The 16,856-nt window shown below is 39.7% G+C and overlaps 1 protein-coding gene across 1 annotated transcript in view; it reads left to right on the forward strand.

The window, feature by feature from the left end:
• Positions 1-2,085: 2,085 nt before the first annotated feature.
• The window catches only part of stt3b (STT3 oligosaccharyltransferase complex catalytic subunit B), a 36,217-nt gene continuing 21,446 nt past the window's right edge, over positions 2,086-16,856 (forward strand). The window contains exon 1 of the mRNA XM_017709176.2: positions 2,086-2,348. Within this exon, the coding sequence (XP_017564665.1) occupies positions 2,086-2,348 (263 nt within the window). The remainder of the gene's footprint in view (positions 2,349-16,856) is intronic.

Raw genomic sequence — 16,856 nt, forward strand, 5'->3', positions numbered from 1 at the left:
AACAAAACCAATCGATTAAAATGCTCAGAAACACAATTAATTGACTGGCAAGAAAAAAGGAGAAAAATCTTTGACATTTGTACTTTTAAGTACTCCGTACTAAAGAAAGTGTAAGGACTTAAAGGGATCATATCATGGAAAAGCAAATTTCCCTAATTTATTTATTTTTATTTCAAAACACAACATTCACTACCCACAAAGCCAGTATAAGAAAATTAAGCTGCAAAAATAGCCCATTTTGAATGAACTGTTTCTGGGATGTAACAGGAAGAAACTCATTACACATGTCCAGCCCACAACAGTCTAGCTCTGCCCATTAATACTGAAGTTATAAAGAGTGTTTCAGCAGTGAGTGCTTTCAGCATGGGACACAATACAAAGCAACCAATCAGAACAGCTCAGTTATCATAAAGGCATGGTGACAAAAACAGCCTGTTTATTTTGAATGAGTAAAGAGAGATTGGAAAATGTTCATGGGAAATTAATTATGACCATTATGGGTACATAAAACCACATAAATGGTATACATGAAACATAAAATACGATTAAAATGTAGGATGTTTTTTTTTCTGCAAATGCATTGGAGTACAAGTACTCTTTTTAAATATTATTTAAGTCAAATGCAAGTTTTCCAAAATAATTTTTAGGGAATAAAGTACAGCTACTCAAGCATTTCCATCTTGATGACTTCCTCTAGCAGGCCTGTAAGCTCCTGTCATATATAAACGCGCTTTGAGTTTTCTGTTGCTACAATTAACAGAGACATCTCGCGAAATCTAGCACGGCTCCACTCTGCCTTCCTCTAATGTAAGCGCATTCATAGGAAAATGGGGAAGTAAAGACGAAATACGAGGAAGAGCCTCTCTATCTGTTTAGTGCTAACTGGTAGCTCATATCTGCCTACTAGATTTGCTACCGTGGCAGCGACCCGCAGACTCGTCTCTTCCCTGTCCAGTTAAAATTAATTTATTTCATTGGTTCTCTGCGTCTGTTCTCTTTCCTCCAGTTGGTCACGCTAAACGTCTGTCATAGGGACTCACTCATTTTCCCTCCGCGCATCTCGCCGAGCCTGTTTGACAACTCTGCAGGGTGTGAAGTCCCGGCCCCATTGGTCAGTCTGCCTGCCCTTCTCCTGCGTGCTCGCACAGGATTGGTTGAGGTTGTCAGGCTGGTGAGCCTCATACTCGTACCTGTCCCGCTGTGACAGGCTGAACCTTCTTCCCGATGCGCTCGGTCGTCCCGCCCTCCCTGCTGGAGGAACGATCGATCACACTCACTGAACCGACTCTTTAGGACCGTGCGCTTCATTGAATCAAACGTTCAGTTCAGCGATTCATGTCGCAGTGGCTGGCCAAATGAACTCTTACTCTCATCCCAAACACAGCGTCGCTGTAGATTTACAGACATAATGCGAATGAAGGTACTTAATGAGTTCCAGACTTTATGCGCACGAAGCACTTAGTTATGTGTATATTTGTTAGGATCAAGAGCAGGGGATACTGCACACACTATGGAAATATACTACAGATTTAACAACTGATTAAGATGTCTGAATGCCACTGTGTGTTTTGGTGAAGAAAAGTTGCCTGGTGTGGAAGTATTATGCACACAGCACACGTATTCAAAGAGGGTGTTCTTGATATATTCTTTTCGGGTACGGCATGTTGCACATTTATGAAATTACATTATTTTTAAAAATCACTGTATATTTATTAGATATTAACAGGCTGTAAAATATAGTTAAATCCTGTGTTGACGTTACAGAAAAGGATGGATTCGGTTCAGTGAATCATTTCCACCGACTGACTGAAAAGAACCGGTTGAAGAGACCGACTCTTTCGCGATCCGTTCATCGTTAGCAGGAACTGGTGGAGCTCGTGTGCGCCGCTGAGTGCTACAAGCCGGCTAGCATGCCGCTCAGACCCGGAGCCGATTTCAAATAATCCTCAGCAGAAACACTCGGTGTCCGCGCAGGAGAAGGGACTAGCTGCGAAGAGGAAGACGCCGAAGCGAGCGGAGGAGAGTGCGAGCCGGAGCGGAGCGTGTGGCCGCGGGAAAGCTTTCCTGACCGACCGACTCCAGAACATGGCGGAGCAGCACACCGCCTCCGACTGCAAGCAACGAGCGAGCCAGGGCGCGGGGGGCTCCGTCTCGGGCAACGGGCGACCCAATACCGCGGCTGGATGCGGCGGTGGGGGCGGAGGCCTGTCCGGCGGACTGACGCAGCCGGCGGGCTGGCAGTCCCTCCTGTCCTTCACCATCCTGTTTCTGGCCTGGCTGGCGGGCTTCAGCTCCAGGCTTTTCGCCGTGATCCGATTCGAGAGCATCATCCACGAGTTTGACCCCTGGTGAGTAAAGGCTGCTTTAGCTGCAGCTAACACTGCTAATAAGGCTGCAGCCGGTGTCTGCAAGGAAGCAAAGACAGAAAAACGCGCATAGCCGGTTTACGGGGACACATAATTGCTAGTTGCGCGCTAACCAGGCTAGCATTAGCAAGCAAAATGAATAGCACAGCGGTTCATATTGAAGTCTGAGAGGCGGCGAGTGCAGGACGGTTCAGCCACTCGGCTGATGTCTCCTCTTCTTCCTCATCCTCCTCCTCCGTTTAAACGAGGACGCGCAGACACAGAGAGGCAGTTTTCAGTATTTGGGGCGATTCTCATAAAATTAAGCCTTATTTCAGCTCGAAATAAGGAGGAATTTAAATGTATTCATGAGGAAATAGTGGTTTATCTGGGACTTTTAAAGGTTCACTAGCTCTGTGCATTTATTAAGACCACGTTACCACATTGTCTCTACCGCAATGCAGCCAGAGGCAGTACTTTTGAGTTCAGTTTATATAGTATTATATACTAAAGTTTGCGTCTTCCATGTGTGGCGTTGGCTTTAGTTCAGGTGCCTTTAAAATAAAGCCATTGTAATTACACGCCGTGTCCATTGCCGTCCTCACCGTAGCTCAGAGCCTGTAAACCTGGAGTTGAACGGGCTCTGTACTGTTTGTAGGCTGTGACCGTCTCTGGAGCTGCAGCGCTGCTCCGGTTCTGGTTCTGGTTCTGCTTCAGATATTTTTATGGAGCTGTCGAGACAGAAAGGCTCCTTTATTGAGAAGTCAAGCCAATAGCTGGCTCATCTTTTCCTTGTTAAATGAGTAATGAGACTTGTTTCATGCCCAACCAGGAAATGGCTGAGAACAGTTTCTCGGTCTAATCAGAGTGAACTATCTCGGGATCAGTCTCTTCGCTCTGCTTTCCGAAAATACACGGTTGCTATTCCTTTAGCCGCCCTCCGTTTCCTGCTGTGATTGAGCCTTATCGATGACCGCTCATCTCAAGTAGCGCACATGTTAACTAGCTGTTCAGATCTGCGAGGCTCAGCTGTCTGCTCTGGGATCTTGGCTGAAGCAGCTCTGTAATGTAATGCTGCTCACTTTCTTTTGGGAATTCTGTGGCTCTCTATACCTTTTCACATGTCTTTAAGTTGTGGCTCACAGGATGTCTGTCGGTTTCATTTGTTTTACAGTGCTATGGGAGAGAGAGGCTTGTTCAGTAGCACACCATGTTTAGCTTTGACCAAGTTTTATGAGAGAATTGATGAATAAGTTGAAATAAGGTAAAAAGTCAGCGATTTTTATCCATGATATTTGCACATGGAGCTGGGCAATTTGATATTGTTATACTTCACAGAATTTTCCAGTAGGTTTTTCCAGTGTATTTTTCCAGATCTTTTGGGAAAGCATGATATTTCTCTCATACTGTTCTGCACTAAGTGCAGTAAGCAGGACTAGTTCTGCTCTGTGTGTGGTGAAACATGCAGTTGGTCGGTGCTCTACAAGAACTGATTTTATCCACAATATGTTTAGTGAAGCATATTGTGTTTTATAGTGACATAATTTGTCATGATGCTAATATATATTATTTTGCCAAGCCCTGTTTGTGCACAAAGCCACTTCTTCTTTATAGAAATGATTTGTAGACCAAGGAATGCCTTGTTGATGTTGGTCGCAGGAGTGAAGTTTGACGCTCACACTGTTTAAAAAATTGAACTCTGCTTCTTGGGCAAAGTTTATACCGACCCAGGCTTTGGTAATAACACACATACCCAGACAAAGATCCAAGATATTATAGAAAAAGAGAAACATCATACCCAGTGTAATGTGCCTCAGTAAAATCATTGGTGTCATTTTGATAGACCACATGTTTTTTCAGCCACTGTTGCTGTCTGTTCACAGTGGGCCATACGGCCATGCCCGGCTAGACGCCCACATGCAAATCATGCTGCTCTGCGTGTGTTACACTTTACAAGGAATGCAGTGCTGTTATCTTATAACGCAGAAAGAACTGCCTCAAATGGATCCTTTTTTTGTGATAACTTGCAGAAAAAGAACTTAACCCAGTCATTAACTTAGTACAGGACTACAGTCCTTATTACACTTGATTAAAAACAGCCCAGGCAATATAATCATTAGTTTTAATAAATGTGTGGATTGATTTTTAATGGTGTGAAACATGGGATATTTAATAAAACAAGGTTTCTCTGTTGGATATGTGATGGATAACTGACAGAAGTGCAGAGAGGAATGCCCTGATTTCTTCTGCTGCTCAGCATTCATGGAATTTAGGCTAAGGTTAACCAGCTAAGAAGTGAAATTGATGTGTAAGCTGTGTAGTATTATGTGGTGTGCAACTTCAGTGTTGGGATTCTCTCACCAGTACTGTTCACTAGGCAATGATGTTTCTAGACCAACAGATTTAACTGACTAATTCATGGCTATGAGTGTCTGACTAGTATGAACACAATGGTCACTATTGCTGCACTTCAGATTTGCATTGCTGTGCAGACTCCTCTGTTCATGTCAGGGCCTAGAAAACCCTAATCCTGCATAGGACACCCTCTGTTTACTCATGAAGAAGAATTATTGCATCGTCCCCATTTTGCTAAATTCCCAGATTTGGGAGTTTGTAATCTGTTCTACATGCCTCAGCAGTGACAGCTGTTGGTTGAATCATCCTTTTTTTTAAAAGGAAGCATTACATGCATAGAGCAACATGAAGTTTGATTTGGTTAATGTGATATTATGAAATCATATGGATTTGTTAAAGGCCACAGATAATCCAGTGGCTCAAGGCATTTTCTTATTATTTTAAGCCCTTATCTCTTTGAGAACACCAGTGATAATTGAGATTTCTCAGCCTTCATTCACTTTAGAGCATGCATTTTTTCTTATGGTATGCACTTAAGGTGTGTGTGCATGGCCTTCATGAGCTCTTACATGTTCCCTATCAGTTCTTGTTTTTTACTGTTTGTTAACTTATGTCTAATCGCTCAGAATGACTGTAAGAGAGAAAAGATACAATAAATAGTAGGCAATGACAATAGACTGTCTTTTTACTTGTATCTTTCTCTTGACTGGAGAAACGTGTCTCAATTTCACATCAACATGGAGGGATTTAGTGGTGGGCATTGTAAGTATAAAGTTAGGTTTTTAAGGAGAAATATCTTGTTTGGGGGCGATGATGTTTGTCATATTTAGAATTAACACTTGGAATGAAAAACATCACAGGTAGTCCTGAGTAATTTGCTGAATTAAAAAAAAATCTTGTTGATCTACTTTCTGAAGGGTTAAGTGAATAAGGGCCACTTGAAGTACTCACTTATTCCACTTGTCAGCGTAACTGTCATCATAGATTCTCATTACTGCAGTTCGCTGTAGTATGTGAACAGGAATGCTTGACTGTTTAGGAAGTGAGTTAGTGGAGGGCCACACCAATTGATGAGTGAAAGAAATGATGTACTGTAGATGAACTGATGTCCTAAACTTATGTTTAAAGCTATTTTTTGGTTGGCCTGAAAAAAATGAATGTATACTCAGGTATTCAAATTCATGTTATGGTATTCAATTCTCTTTAGCGTTTGGCAGTGTTGATGCAAAGATGCCTGATAAATAATGGAAGTGCTTTAAATTATAGATGAGGAAAATACTCAGTGCAGAATGTGCAGTAAGAGGCTGGAGATGATGAGTTGTCTCACACCTGTTTCTTGTGAGGCATTTGATGGTAGATGTGGAAGGGAACTCCAGCACTGCTCCTTTCGTGGGTGCCCTCAAGTTCGTGAGTTTGGTGCAGAGGTGAAGTTGAACAAACAGTTTGGCAAAAAATCTAATTAGAGTTATAACTTGGCCTGCATGCAGTCGATCAGCCAAGACATGCTAGATACCTACTGTACATCTCTAATTTACAGTGGGAGATGCTATATTAGCATTGCTAACAAACACTGGACTTGGACTGTCTGTAAACTCATCTCTGTAAATATTTGCTCCAATCTTTATTTGTTTAAAGAATATGTTGAAACTCAAAATTAATGTTATTAAACAGTTAGATAGTAGATTAAAAAAAATTGTAACGACCTCAACATTCACATAATGTCTAATTTGTTCTGCTCCCCAAGTTGATACTTCCCAAGTATCAAAGCTGTAGCATAGCTATGGCTTTATAACTGTCCGTTAGTTAGAATAAAGCTACAAAATTAGGTTTTGCAGAAGCACATGCCAGATATCACACGTGTCATTTTTCTCTTTCCTTTTGTTTATTTTATAAAAATAAACAGCTTCTTATTGAAATTTTCCATTTCACCTTACATCTGGCACCTGTACAGATGCTGGAATGCTGCTGCACCATTTAAGAGGGAACATTTTAATAAGAAGCTGGCGGATAAGAATCCAGCAGAAAACTGGACCAAAAGCACACGACACAGCAGTGTTTCTTAATCCTGCTCCTGGTGGCCCACAGCAGTGCACAGCTTTAACTATTCCCTGCTCCAGCACAACTGATCCAGCTCATCAGCTGATTATTGAGCCCTTCATGAGTTGGATCAGATATGTTGACAGGGCATGCTTGAAAATGTGCAGTGCTGTGGGCTGCCAGGAGAAGGCTTTGGAAGCGCTGCTATGTAGCGTCCTTTCAGTTCAGTTTTCTGAAATTCTGTAATGTACATGATCTTAATTACACTTAAAATGGACTCTAATAACTGGCTCTAATTCTTTGTCTGTGTAAGTGTGGTGGGGCGTGGCTTTTTTGTCACAAGATGTAGTGCCATTTTGAGGAGTCTGCTGCTGACCACTGTATTATTGAGAGTTAAGTGTAGGTGGTAGATTTTTTTTGTAGAGTTGTTGTTTGGTCTAAGCTTTCTTGGAATAATTTAGCACTTGGTCTTGGTTTGCTATCTCTAGTTTCTTTGGGGAACATGTCTGATTACATCGCATTTGGAGACAAGTTTTATTGGTAAGCCTATTGCTTGTCTCATAGGTGTTCACACTTTTAACTGGCTGTAGGCCTGCTTGAAGTGTGGATAAATGTGGGGTGTGACTTTCATGAATATCATGAAGGAAACCATCTGAAATGCCTTTGTGATGCCCTGGTCGCATGTCCATTGTGAATTGTTGCAATTGTGAAATGCCAGTTTTTTTTTGTTTTTTTTTTGTTTGTTTTTTAAATATATGTGTGTGACACTTCAGGATTGTTTGTGTCTTATTGGAAAGCTTTGGCCACATTTCTAGCCAGAGGATTCACTGATTAGAAAGCACGTTTGGGGGATGGTTTTAGTCCTAAGCAATTTCAGAGCAACACATGCTGCCTTTCTGACTCCCAGGGTTCTTCCAGTACACTGCCTCAAGCCTGCTCTGTCCTCCCTCGCTTTCGTGTGCTGTGGTGTTTGCTCTTCCTGCTCTGCTTTTCTACTCATCCTCTCTCTCTCTCTCTCTCTCTCTCTCTCTCTCTCTCTCTCTCTCTCTCTCTCTCTCTCTCTCATCTCTCTCTCTCTCTCTCTCTCTCTCTCTCTCTCTCTCTCTCTCTCTCTCTCTCTCTCTCTCTCTCTCTCCCCCAATTTCTCTGGTATTGTGCCAAACAAATGCCTTAGTGGGGAAAAAAAACAGCTTTTATATTCAAATTAGCTTCTCTTTGAATCTTTAGCACTTTGACTTAGTCCATCTGTTGTTGTACCTCCATACTTGCATTAATTTGCATTTCATGTTGCATCTCCAAAAGACATGCTTGTAGCAGAGCTGCAGATGCTGAAAGGGTACCTGAGTGGCCCTTATCTATGAACTGTCTCTGGAGTTGAGCTCTAACTCGTGTCTCTATATGACACTTTGCTTTTATGTGTGGAAACTTTTTTTCTATTGACAACCACGTTTCAAGTCTTGGGTTGCAGACTTGATATGAAAAATTACATTTAAAAACAAACATTTGCCTAATTAGAATAAAAATATCCACGCCAACATCTATAAAAACCTACATTTAAGAAAGGGCATGGCGTTGCCAGTACCAGCAACCACCCCCTGTACTCCAAATCCAACCTAACTATAATCCACAATAACATGTCTTGTGTCACATGAGGTGAAGCCTACAATGCAGGTCATTCTACACACATTTTACTCATTTATAACCCCTCTGTGTGGTTGACTCAGTTACTTGACTCAGTCAAACAAAAAATCACCAGCCATTAATGGTAGTAAAAAAAAAATATTGGCTGCTATTTTGAAACCTTGTTGAAACTGCAACAAGAGGCCAGTGAGGGTTTTCTCTTTAGGGTTCATCAGTCCTGTATTTCCTCTCTTTGAGATCCATGTAGAGGATTTGTCACAGCACATTTGAGACTAACAACATGTATTACTGTGGCAGCTTAAATGTACTACAGGCGTAATTGTAGTCTGTTTGTAATGAATTCTGCACCTGGTCAGTGTTGGAAGCACTGACCATATCTATTATATGCTCAAGTATGATGTGACACAATGTAATTTATCATGATGACTAGGCTTGTGAGTTTGAGCAGTACCGTCATCCAAGTGCCGATAGTATTTTGGGAGGTGGGCAGGCATTGTGACAGGCAAACGAGAGACACTTTCCAAAATTAGCTGCTTTTTACAGTGGTTAAAACTCGAGTAGGTGATTTTGTAGGAAGTATAAGCTAGTTTTTTTTTTGTTTTTTTTTAAATTACATTACAAAAATTAACATAGTTGGCTAACTTACATCTTGTTAACAGCTTAATTAACAGTTGCACTGGATAATGTTGCTACTTTGGCTGCATAATTCAGGACAAACGAAACAAACGAATGCAAAACAAACCAGATAATTACCTGTCCATCATGTAAATAGCAACTTTGACATCACTTTCCAGACATTTAAACTCCGTCTGGCTTTGCCACCATTGGAAAGCCACACTGATGCTCACTCTGGTTTAACCTCCTGCTTTATCTAACCTTGCCTTTTCTACTGTTGTCTTTTTCTTTTTTTGGCAGTGCAAGCTGTTGTAGGTACATTTGTAACTTCTTGTGGCATTCTTGTCTTGTGAACGTAGCTTGCTACTTTTCTCTGTGTGTGTGTGTCAGTCCGTCCGTCCGTCCGTCCGTCCATCTGCCCATCCATCCATCCATCCATATGTCGAACTCCATGGAGATGAGTACACATGCAGGGGCATGTGGGCAGGTCGTGAGGTAGGCAGACGGGCAGATGGACCATCCAGTAATTTAAGGCCTCAGGCCTCCACAGATAAAGATTTTTTTTTTTAATTGTTGCATTTGATTTCTTGTGTATCAGGATATAAACAATATTTCGAGAAATATAACAAAAATGTTTCTTAAATAAATCGCCCACCTTTAATATGGCAAGGAAGTGTTCTTCTCAGCATGCGAAAGAGAAAAGAGACCTAAATACTGACCGAGAGCTTCCAGCCTCTTAGTAGAGCCTCTTTATAAAACTTCTCAAGATATTCATGGAACTTTTCTTTAGTAACCCATTTCAGCATGACAGATAATGTGGTAACACTACAAAATGCTGCTTAAAACAGAATGAAAGCACTTTTTATGGTCAAAAACCTTCAAGTCTACATACTTCTTGAAATTGAGCTTTACAATATGTGTATAGTGATTATTGATAATGACCAATATTGAATGATATGGAAAATTACATTTTGTTCCCCTCTTAAATGTATTAAGTTACTGTAAAACACCAAGGATGAGGGGAAGAGTGAAACACTTGTTTTATTATATATTATTGCGATTGTTAGAGGTTAAGGTCAGGGCTTGTTTTGCTAGAGAAATGCAAAATTTATTCTTAGGCACTTGGCATACATTGAGCCAGCAAAGTGTGTGGTGTGTTTTTTTTTTTTTTTTTTTTTTTTTAAGTGGAATGTTAATGTTCTTCTTTGCAAGAAACTTCTGAACCACCCATTTTCGCGTGCTTCTTCAGTTCAAAAGGCTGCTGGCTGACCATGCTAGGTGAAGTAAACGTTTGAGTAATGCGGTCAGTGGCAGAAGTGTCCTTTAACTTTCAAAGGTGCTATTAGCATGGATTACATTTGCATTCAACATGCCTCCACTTTCTGTCAGTGTTCTGAGATCTAATCTAAGGAGTCTAAACTCAACAGCCAAACCCTCACATTGGGTCCTACAGGTGTGAATTTTTATCCAAACGTCAGTATAATTTTATTACTGAAATGTTACTGAACAATAGGTCTCCGATATCTACAGACATGGATGCTTATTATTTGCTTACAATATGGCTGTGGTGTAAATGTATGTCCTCAGACTGAGCCAGATGTTCCTGACTGAAATAATTTTTCTTTATTTAAAATAGTTTAACTGTCAGCATATGTGAGCTAACAACTTGCGTAAGAGGCTATGCTGTGTGTTTTTATTTATTTATTTATTTTTGTGTGTGTTTTGTTTTGTTGTTCTGGTATATTGTGCATTTGTAAAGCTGCAGAGATCAGAGATGGAAACGCACCTCAGCTGGAGATTTGTCTTCCCTAAATCATAAAATGTGAGGCTGCCTTAACTCCCGTATTACTTGGGAGCAAATTAGAGGGTGTTATTTGAGAAGTTGTGTTCTTGTGTGAGTAGCATGCCTCTTCCCTTTTTAAATTAAGTAAACAATGAATGACTGTCTGGTTTTAATTAGTGATGCACTGAAATAAATGCATAACATTGTAAAATGATTACAGTGTGGACTACTGTATGTGCCAAGAAAAGATTAAAAAAACTTTGCAAATAACTGGAGCCTAATGATGTATTGTAAAACCATTTTTGAATGGATGTATTCTCTTTCCACTGTAACAAAGATAAGTGACACAGTGGTAGAGTTACGTTGTCCAAGAACTGAATGCATCATGTTTCAGTCTAGAAACATTCTGTGAAATGTATTAATCATTTACCAAAATTGATGTTCCCTGTAGTAAACAACATTCACCAGTAGCAGAATGAGCCATGGTTTCAGATTATCCACAATTCACTAACCTCTGCACAACATTCTAACCAGCTTTACTGTGATGACAAGTGGCTCATGTCTGTTTTGCTACACTCAATGTTTTGAGAGTCTCAGTATTTCCATAACTGAAAGTAAAACTCTCCCTGAAGATCTGTTTTGGGAAAGAGCTTGTAATCTGCAGGCAAACAGCTTTACTGAAATTTGATGAATGCTAATGCTTTTTGCTCCAATTAAATAAGCTTGTTTACTCTGTTCGGTACACAATAAGTGACTGATGTCTTTTTTTTTTTGTGTACTGAAATGAAATGTGTAATTATGAAGTGTTCACTTTGTTGCTGCTCAGCATTCAAAACACATCCCACTTCCTTCTGCCAATTATGAGGCTTCAAAGTTATTCCAAGAGCATTGCTTTGATGTGCTCTTGCCAGGGGACAAGCTCCTTGTCCTCATCTGGAAAATCTTCCAGATTGTTTCTCAAGGTTAATCACTTCTTTTACGTTGGGTTAAATCTCTAGGAAATTAACACCAAGGACATGAGACATAAGTCCTGATTACTATACTTTCTTCACTTTGTAATAAAGTGATTAAAGGTGTTCGATTATAAGACATTTTTTTTGTAAATTATTTTTATTGATCACCAGATTAGGCATAGTTCACCTTGTGTATGAGTGGCAAATTTTTTGCATGCTTGTACATTTGGACAGAATTGCATAATTAAGTAATTTGTCCACATTTATTGCAGGGATCTTCGGTGTTTCCAATAGAATATTGATGATGGCTCAGTGTAGAGGTTGGTGATATGGCAAAAATATATCATGATACTTATATTTATTTTCTGACATCTGTCAAGTTGGAACAGACAAAAAAGAACTAGTGCTGCCACCAATTAAAATATAATTTGTATTGACATACAGGACGTTTCGCATACTCTGCTGAACTCCAATGAAACAGCAGTAATAATCTCTATGTAACAGAACATGCAATTGTTTGGTGTTCTTAAAGCACTGAGAAAATCTACAGTGATGCTGCATACTGTGGTGTAATTTATCATGGATATGATAAATGTTGTCGTATTGTCCAGAGCTAGCCCAGTACTCGGGTCGTGTGGGTGTGTGGATGTGTGGGTGTCATTGAAATATATATTATATTATGTTATATAAAATGTTATGTTTTTGCTGTTCTATATGCTTTAAGATTCTTTGCTGGGTTCCTTGATTTACAGGTTGTTTTATTGTTGATGTTAGTTACTTATTTAAATGTCATAAACAAATGTTTTTATTTACAGAGCTCCCAAAAGAAACTGTTCTAAGTGCTTTACCACATTTGCACAGACGGTCTTTCAAGATTTTACTGCGAGCTTGCGGGATCAGTTGTTGTGGTTGTGGTTGTGGTTGTGGTGGTTGTGGTGGTGGTGGTTGTGGTTGTGGTTGTGGTTGTTGTTTTGGTTGTTGTGGTTGTTGTTGTTGTTTTGGTTGTTGTGGTTGTTGTTGTTGTTGTTGTTGTTGTTGTTGTTGTGGTGGTTGTTGTTGTGGTGGTTGTGGTGGTTGTGGTGGTTGTTGTTGTGGTGGTTGTGGTGGTTGTTGTTGTGGTGGTTGTTGTTGTTGTGGTTGTTGTTGTGGTGGTTGTGGTGGTTGTGGTTGTTGTGGTGGTTGTTGTTGTGGTTGTGGTGGTTGTTGTTGTGGTGGTTGTTGTTGTGGTGGTTGTTGTTGTGGTTATGTTACATTTATATAGCGCCATTCACAAACCCATGGTCGCTTCACATAGCATGGGGTGGGGGGGAGCTACACAGTAGTTCATCCCTAAACCTTGACACTTATGGTGTTTTCCACCATGTACGGTTGCAAATTCGTGATCACACACTTTATTCTCGTTTCCACTTCGAAGTGAACCATACTAATATTACATACGAATTACTTGCCTTTCTTGCGGGATACCAAGCGTGCCAAGGCACAACGAATGGTTGGAGGTAGAAGAGTTGCAGATTATTTGCTAAAAACGCAGTTGTCATAGAATTATTACTGCCATTATGACTGCCATTAAAAACAAAACAAAAAAACTATTACCTATTGTCTGCCTGCTGTCTAGGTCTCAAATGAAACCAAACACAGAATAACAGGTAAATTAGAACGTGAAGCTTCTCCAGTGTTCTCTGTTAATGCTGGACACAGCTACTTGTAACCCTACTGTAGCATACTATAATATGTACATGCTATACTGCCCAGTGGATAAACAGAATTAGTATTATTTTAGTCTGTAGGATATTATGTGTGGTCTATTATTGGTATTAGGCAAATAGATTGGGCAAATTTAAATTCTTGTTTTGTACTTCAAAATCTTTAAGCCAGCATTCATGTCTTTGCTTCGTCAGTATCCTATTTGGTATGGTCCCATTTTTAGATGATGGTGGATCCATTCTTACCAGCACCACACCTACCCAGACTGAAGCTTTCATGAAGGTTATGCTTTTATCTTGAAGTGATAATTGATCAGGCTTGGAATAAATGTACAATGGTTTGTGTATTTACTGTTATAGAATGCTTAAGCAAATGCTTAGAGATGCTGTGTCAAGCAAGCACCTTCTCTAGCTTATGCTGACAGTGCTGGATCTCTATCTACATGATGTTGCTGATGCATCTGTTCATTTTTTTGGACCCCTTTGTACAAAAAAAATGTGTCTATGAAATTTCTAATACAAACAAGTTCTTTCAATAATTACATTAACTATGAACTGTCATTCCCCCACCACCAATTGCAAGTGTTTACTCTTCCTTCTTTGTAATTATAAAGCACTAGTAAAGATTACATTTTGCAACCTGCTTGTTTGACAGGAGTTAGACATAAACTTGCGTCATAGAAATAAAGTGTTTGCTGATAAACGGTCATCATGGCATAAATTTAGGTCAGGCTTAGTTACATCATCTCACTGTCTTGCACTTGTACTGACTTTGCTGTTTGTGTCCCAGTTTTGTCTGCTTACTGAATGAGAGATTGTCTGTTTTTTCTTTAGCTACTCCAGTGATATTATGTGCAGGTCCAGTCAGCTGATATGATTTATATTTTTATATATATATATATATATATATATATATATATATATATATATATATATATATATATATATATATATATATATATATATATATATATATATTTTTTTTTAATCTAATTATTGTAGAGGACTGAATATTCTTCAGCACTCCTACATTAATATGGTAAAAAGTTCTGTGGAATGCACTGAGGACACCTTTTAAGAAACTCTATATAGTAAATATAGAAATGCATAATTGTCACAGTTAACATTTACTCTTCAAAGTAGTAGTTCACTGTTTTGTGCTTTTCGTGTTTAAGTAACTAGGTTCACATTTTTTTAAAAAGCAAATTAGTACCAGTATGCAAATGAAACAGTAATATGCAAATTTGCAAATGCAAAGTTTAAAAGCCAGCATGTATGATTGTATGGTGTTGCACATGCCATGACTTGCACATCTGTGACTGTCCTATTAATGCTGTACAAGGCACACAGGTGTTATGACAGCATGGCTCCATAGAAAGAGTTTGGCTGCTAAACTGGCCAGACCTGTCACCGACTGAAAACGTGGTGCATTATGAAATGAAAAATGACAAAGAAGGCCTCCGAACAGTTGAGCAGCTAAAATCCTCTGTCAGTCACAACTGGGAAAACATTTCCCTTTCAAGCTACAGCAGTTGGTCTCCTCAGTTTCCAAACATTTATTTTTGTTTAAGGAAGGAATGATTCAGCGCAGGGAGTAAACATGCCCTTGTTCCAGCTTTTTGGAAATGTGTTGTTGGCGTCAAATTAAAATGGGCATATATTATAAAAAAAGCAAATTCCTGAGTTTCAACATTAGCAGTTTTGTTTGATATGTTGTCTTTGTACTATTTTCAATAAAATAGAGTTTAAATGATTTGCACAAAGTTGCATTCTGTGTTAATTTATATTTTACACAGCGTCCCAACTTTTTTGGAGACAGGGTTGTACTTCTGTGAATTGTCTAGTGCTGTTGTTGCCATTCTATTTGGAAGAGCTTTTTTAATTGTATTTTTTTTATTTTTTACTTTGATTATACCTGTACACGGAAATTTTATTCATGGCATTTGCATTGAGTATTTTCAGAATTTCTGCCATGTGTGGATCAAATTGTTTAAGACATAAGATCAGTACTGTGACAAGCAATTTAGGCTCTGTCCCGAAAAGTGATTAGGAGTTTTTCTTCTCCTTATACAATGTTCAGTCATTTAAATCCGAGTCCTTGATAGAATAAGGTAGCCTGAGCAAAGCACTCTAAATTAAATCAAACTTTTTCTCACTTTTGCACCAGAGTTTTGTAAGGCTGAATGGGAGGAATGTTGAGTAATTAAGCTGACTTTGCCAAAGCCACCCGTGGCTCATGGTTTTTAATAAGCCTGCCCGTCTATCTCATTATGCTCGTCATTCCTGCTGCCTTGCTCTGAAGCACTCTGATATGAGGATAACTGCTCTGGGTATGTGAGGAGACATCATCAAATTTAATAAACGCATGATGGTGTGTTTTATTCCCCCTTTTTTTTCTCCTGCATTTGCCCATAACAGCTTAGACTGTTACTTTAGCCTGAAGCATTGCCCTGCTCTTCTGTGACCGTTTTCTTTTAGATGGGTTATTGACCACATACTTCTTTTTTTTTTTTGTTGTTGTTTGTTTGTTTTTTTTTAAATATATGAACCCCACACAGCCGTTGCCTTCAGTGAGTCAACCTCAGATCTTCACTGAAGGTTTAGAAACTAGCATGTTCCTATTTTTCCATGGACACCCACACTTGACGACTTCTCTGAAAGAAGCAGACTTTTTAATTTAAGCACCCAAGCCTGCCTCCATCCGCTCTGCACCGGGCATTAGTAAAATGGTTCAGTAGCTTGACTCTGCTAGGTAGGATCATTTCAAAGGCCTCCATGTATATCCACGCAGTGTGAAATTGAGTTTCATGAAAACGAGCGCAGAGTTAAGAGATCGAGGAAGCAGTGAATGGAGCGTCTAGCAGAGAGGTTAATTCGCGGAGGTGATGTTTCCAGTTTGCCACTCCTATGTAGTGGGATGGGTGGTTACAAGCAAAGAGTCTGATAACTAGCATAAGGCAGCATCCTGGCAATATCCAGTGTGTCTGTTTGCTGAACATTCATGATTTCCAGCCCTCCTGTTCCTCCCACTCATGGTGCTCTCAGAAGGCGGTGGGTTGCCAGATCACCACCTGAATGCTGCCATTTTCTCCTGGCTGTGAAAGGTTTGTGCTATCTGATTGGGTGGTCATTAATCTGATGGCTGGCTGCCTGTGAAAACTAGCCAGACATGGAAAATGTTTCTCACTCATTCAGTTACCATGACAACTGAGACATTTATCTATCTTGGAAATATTTATCTGAATTTATCTTATTTTTGAAATAACAAAAAAAAATTACTACCTTGGGACCTAGAATTCTCTTTCACTCTGCGTGCCTTGGCTGTATTGTACACTCTTTCGGTATATTTTATCCATTACCATAAGTGTAGATGTTCTTCTGCTCTGGGCCCTCTCGCAACAAGAAGCATCTCGCTGCTTGTATA

This window comes from Pygocentrus nattereri, chromosome 3, assembly GCF_015220715.1.
Source record: "Pygocentrus nattereri isolate fPygNat1 chromosome 3, fPygNat1.pri, whole genome shotgun sequence".
Taxonomy (NCBI): Eukaryota; Metazoa; Chordata; class Actinopteri; order Characiformes; family Serrasalmidae; genus Pygocentrus; species Pygocentrus nattereri.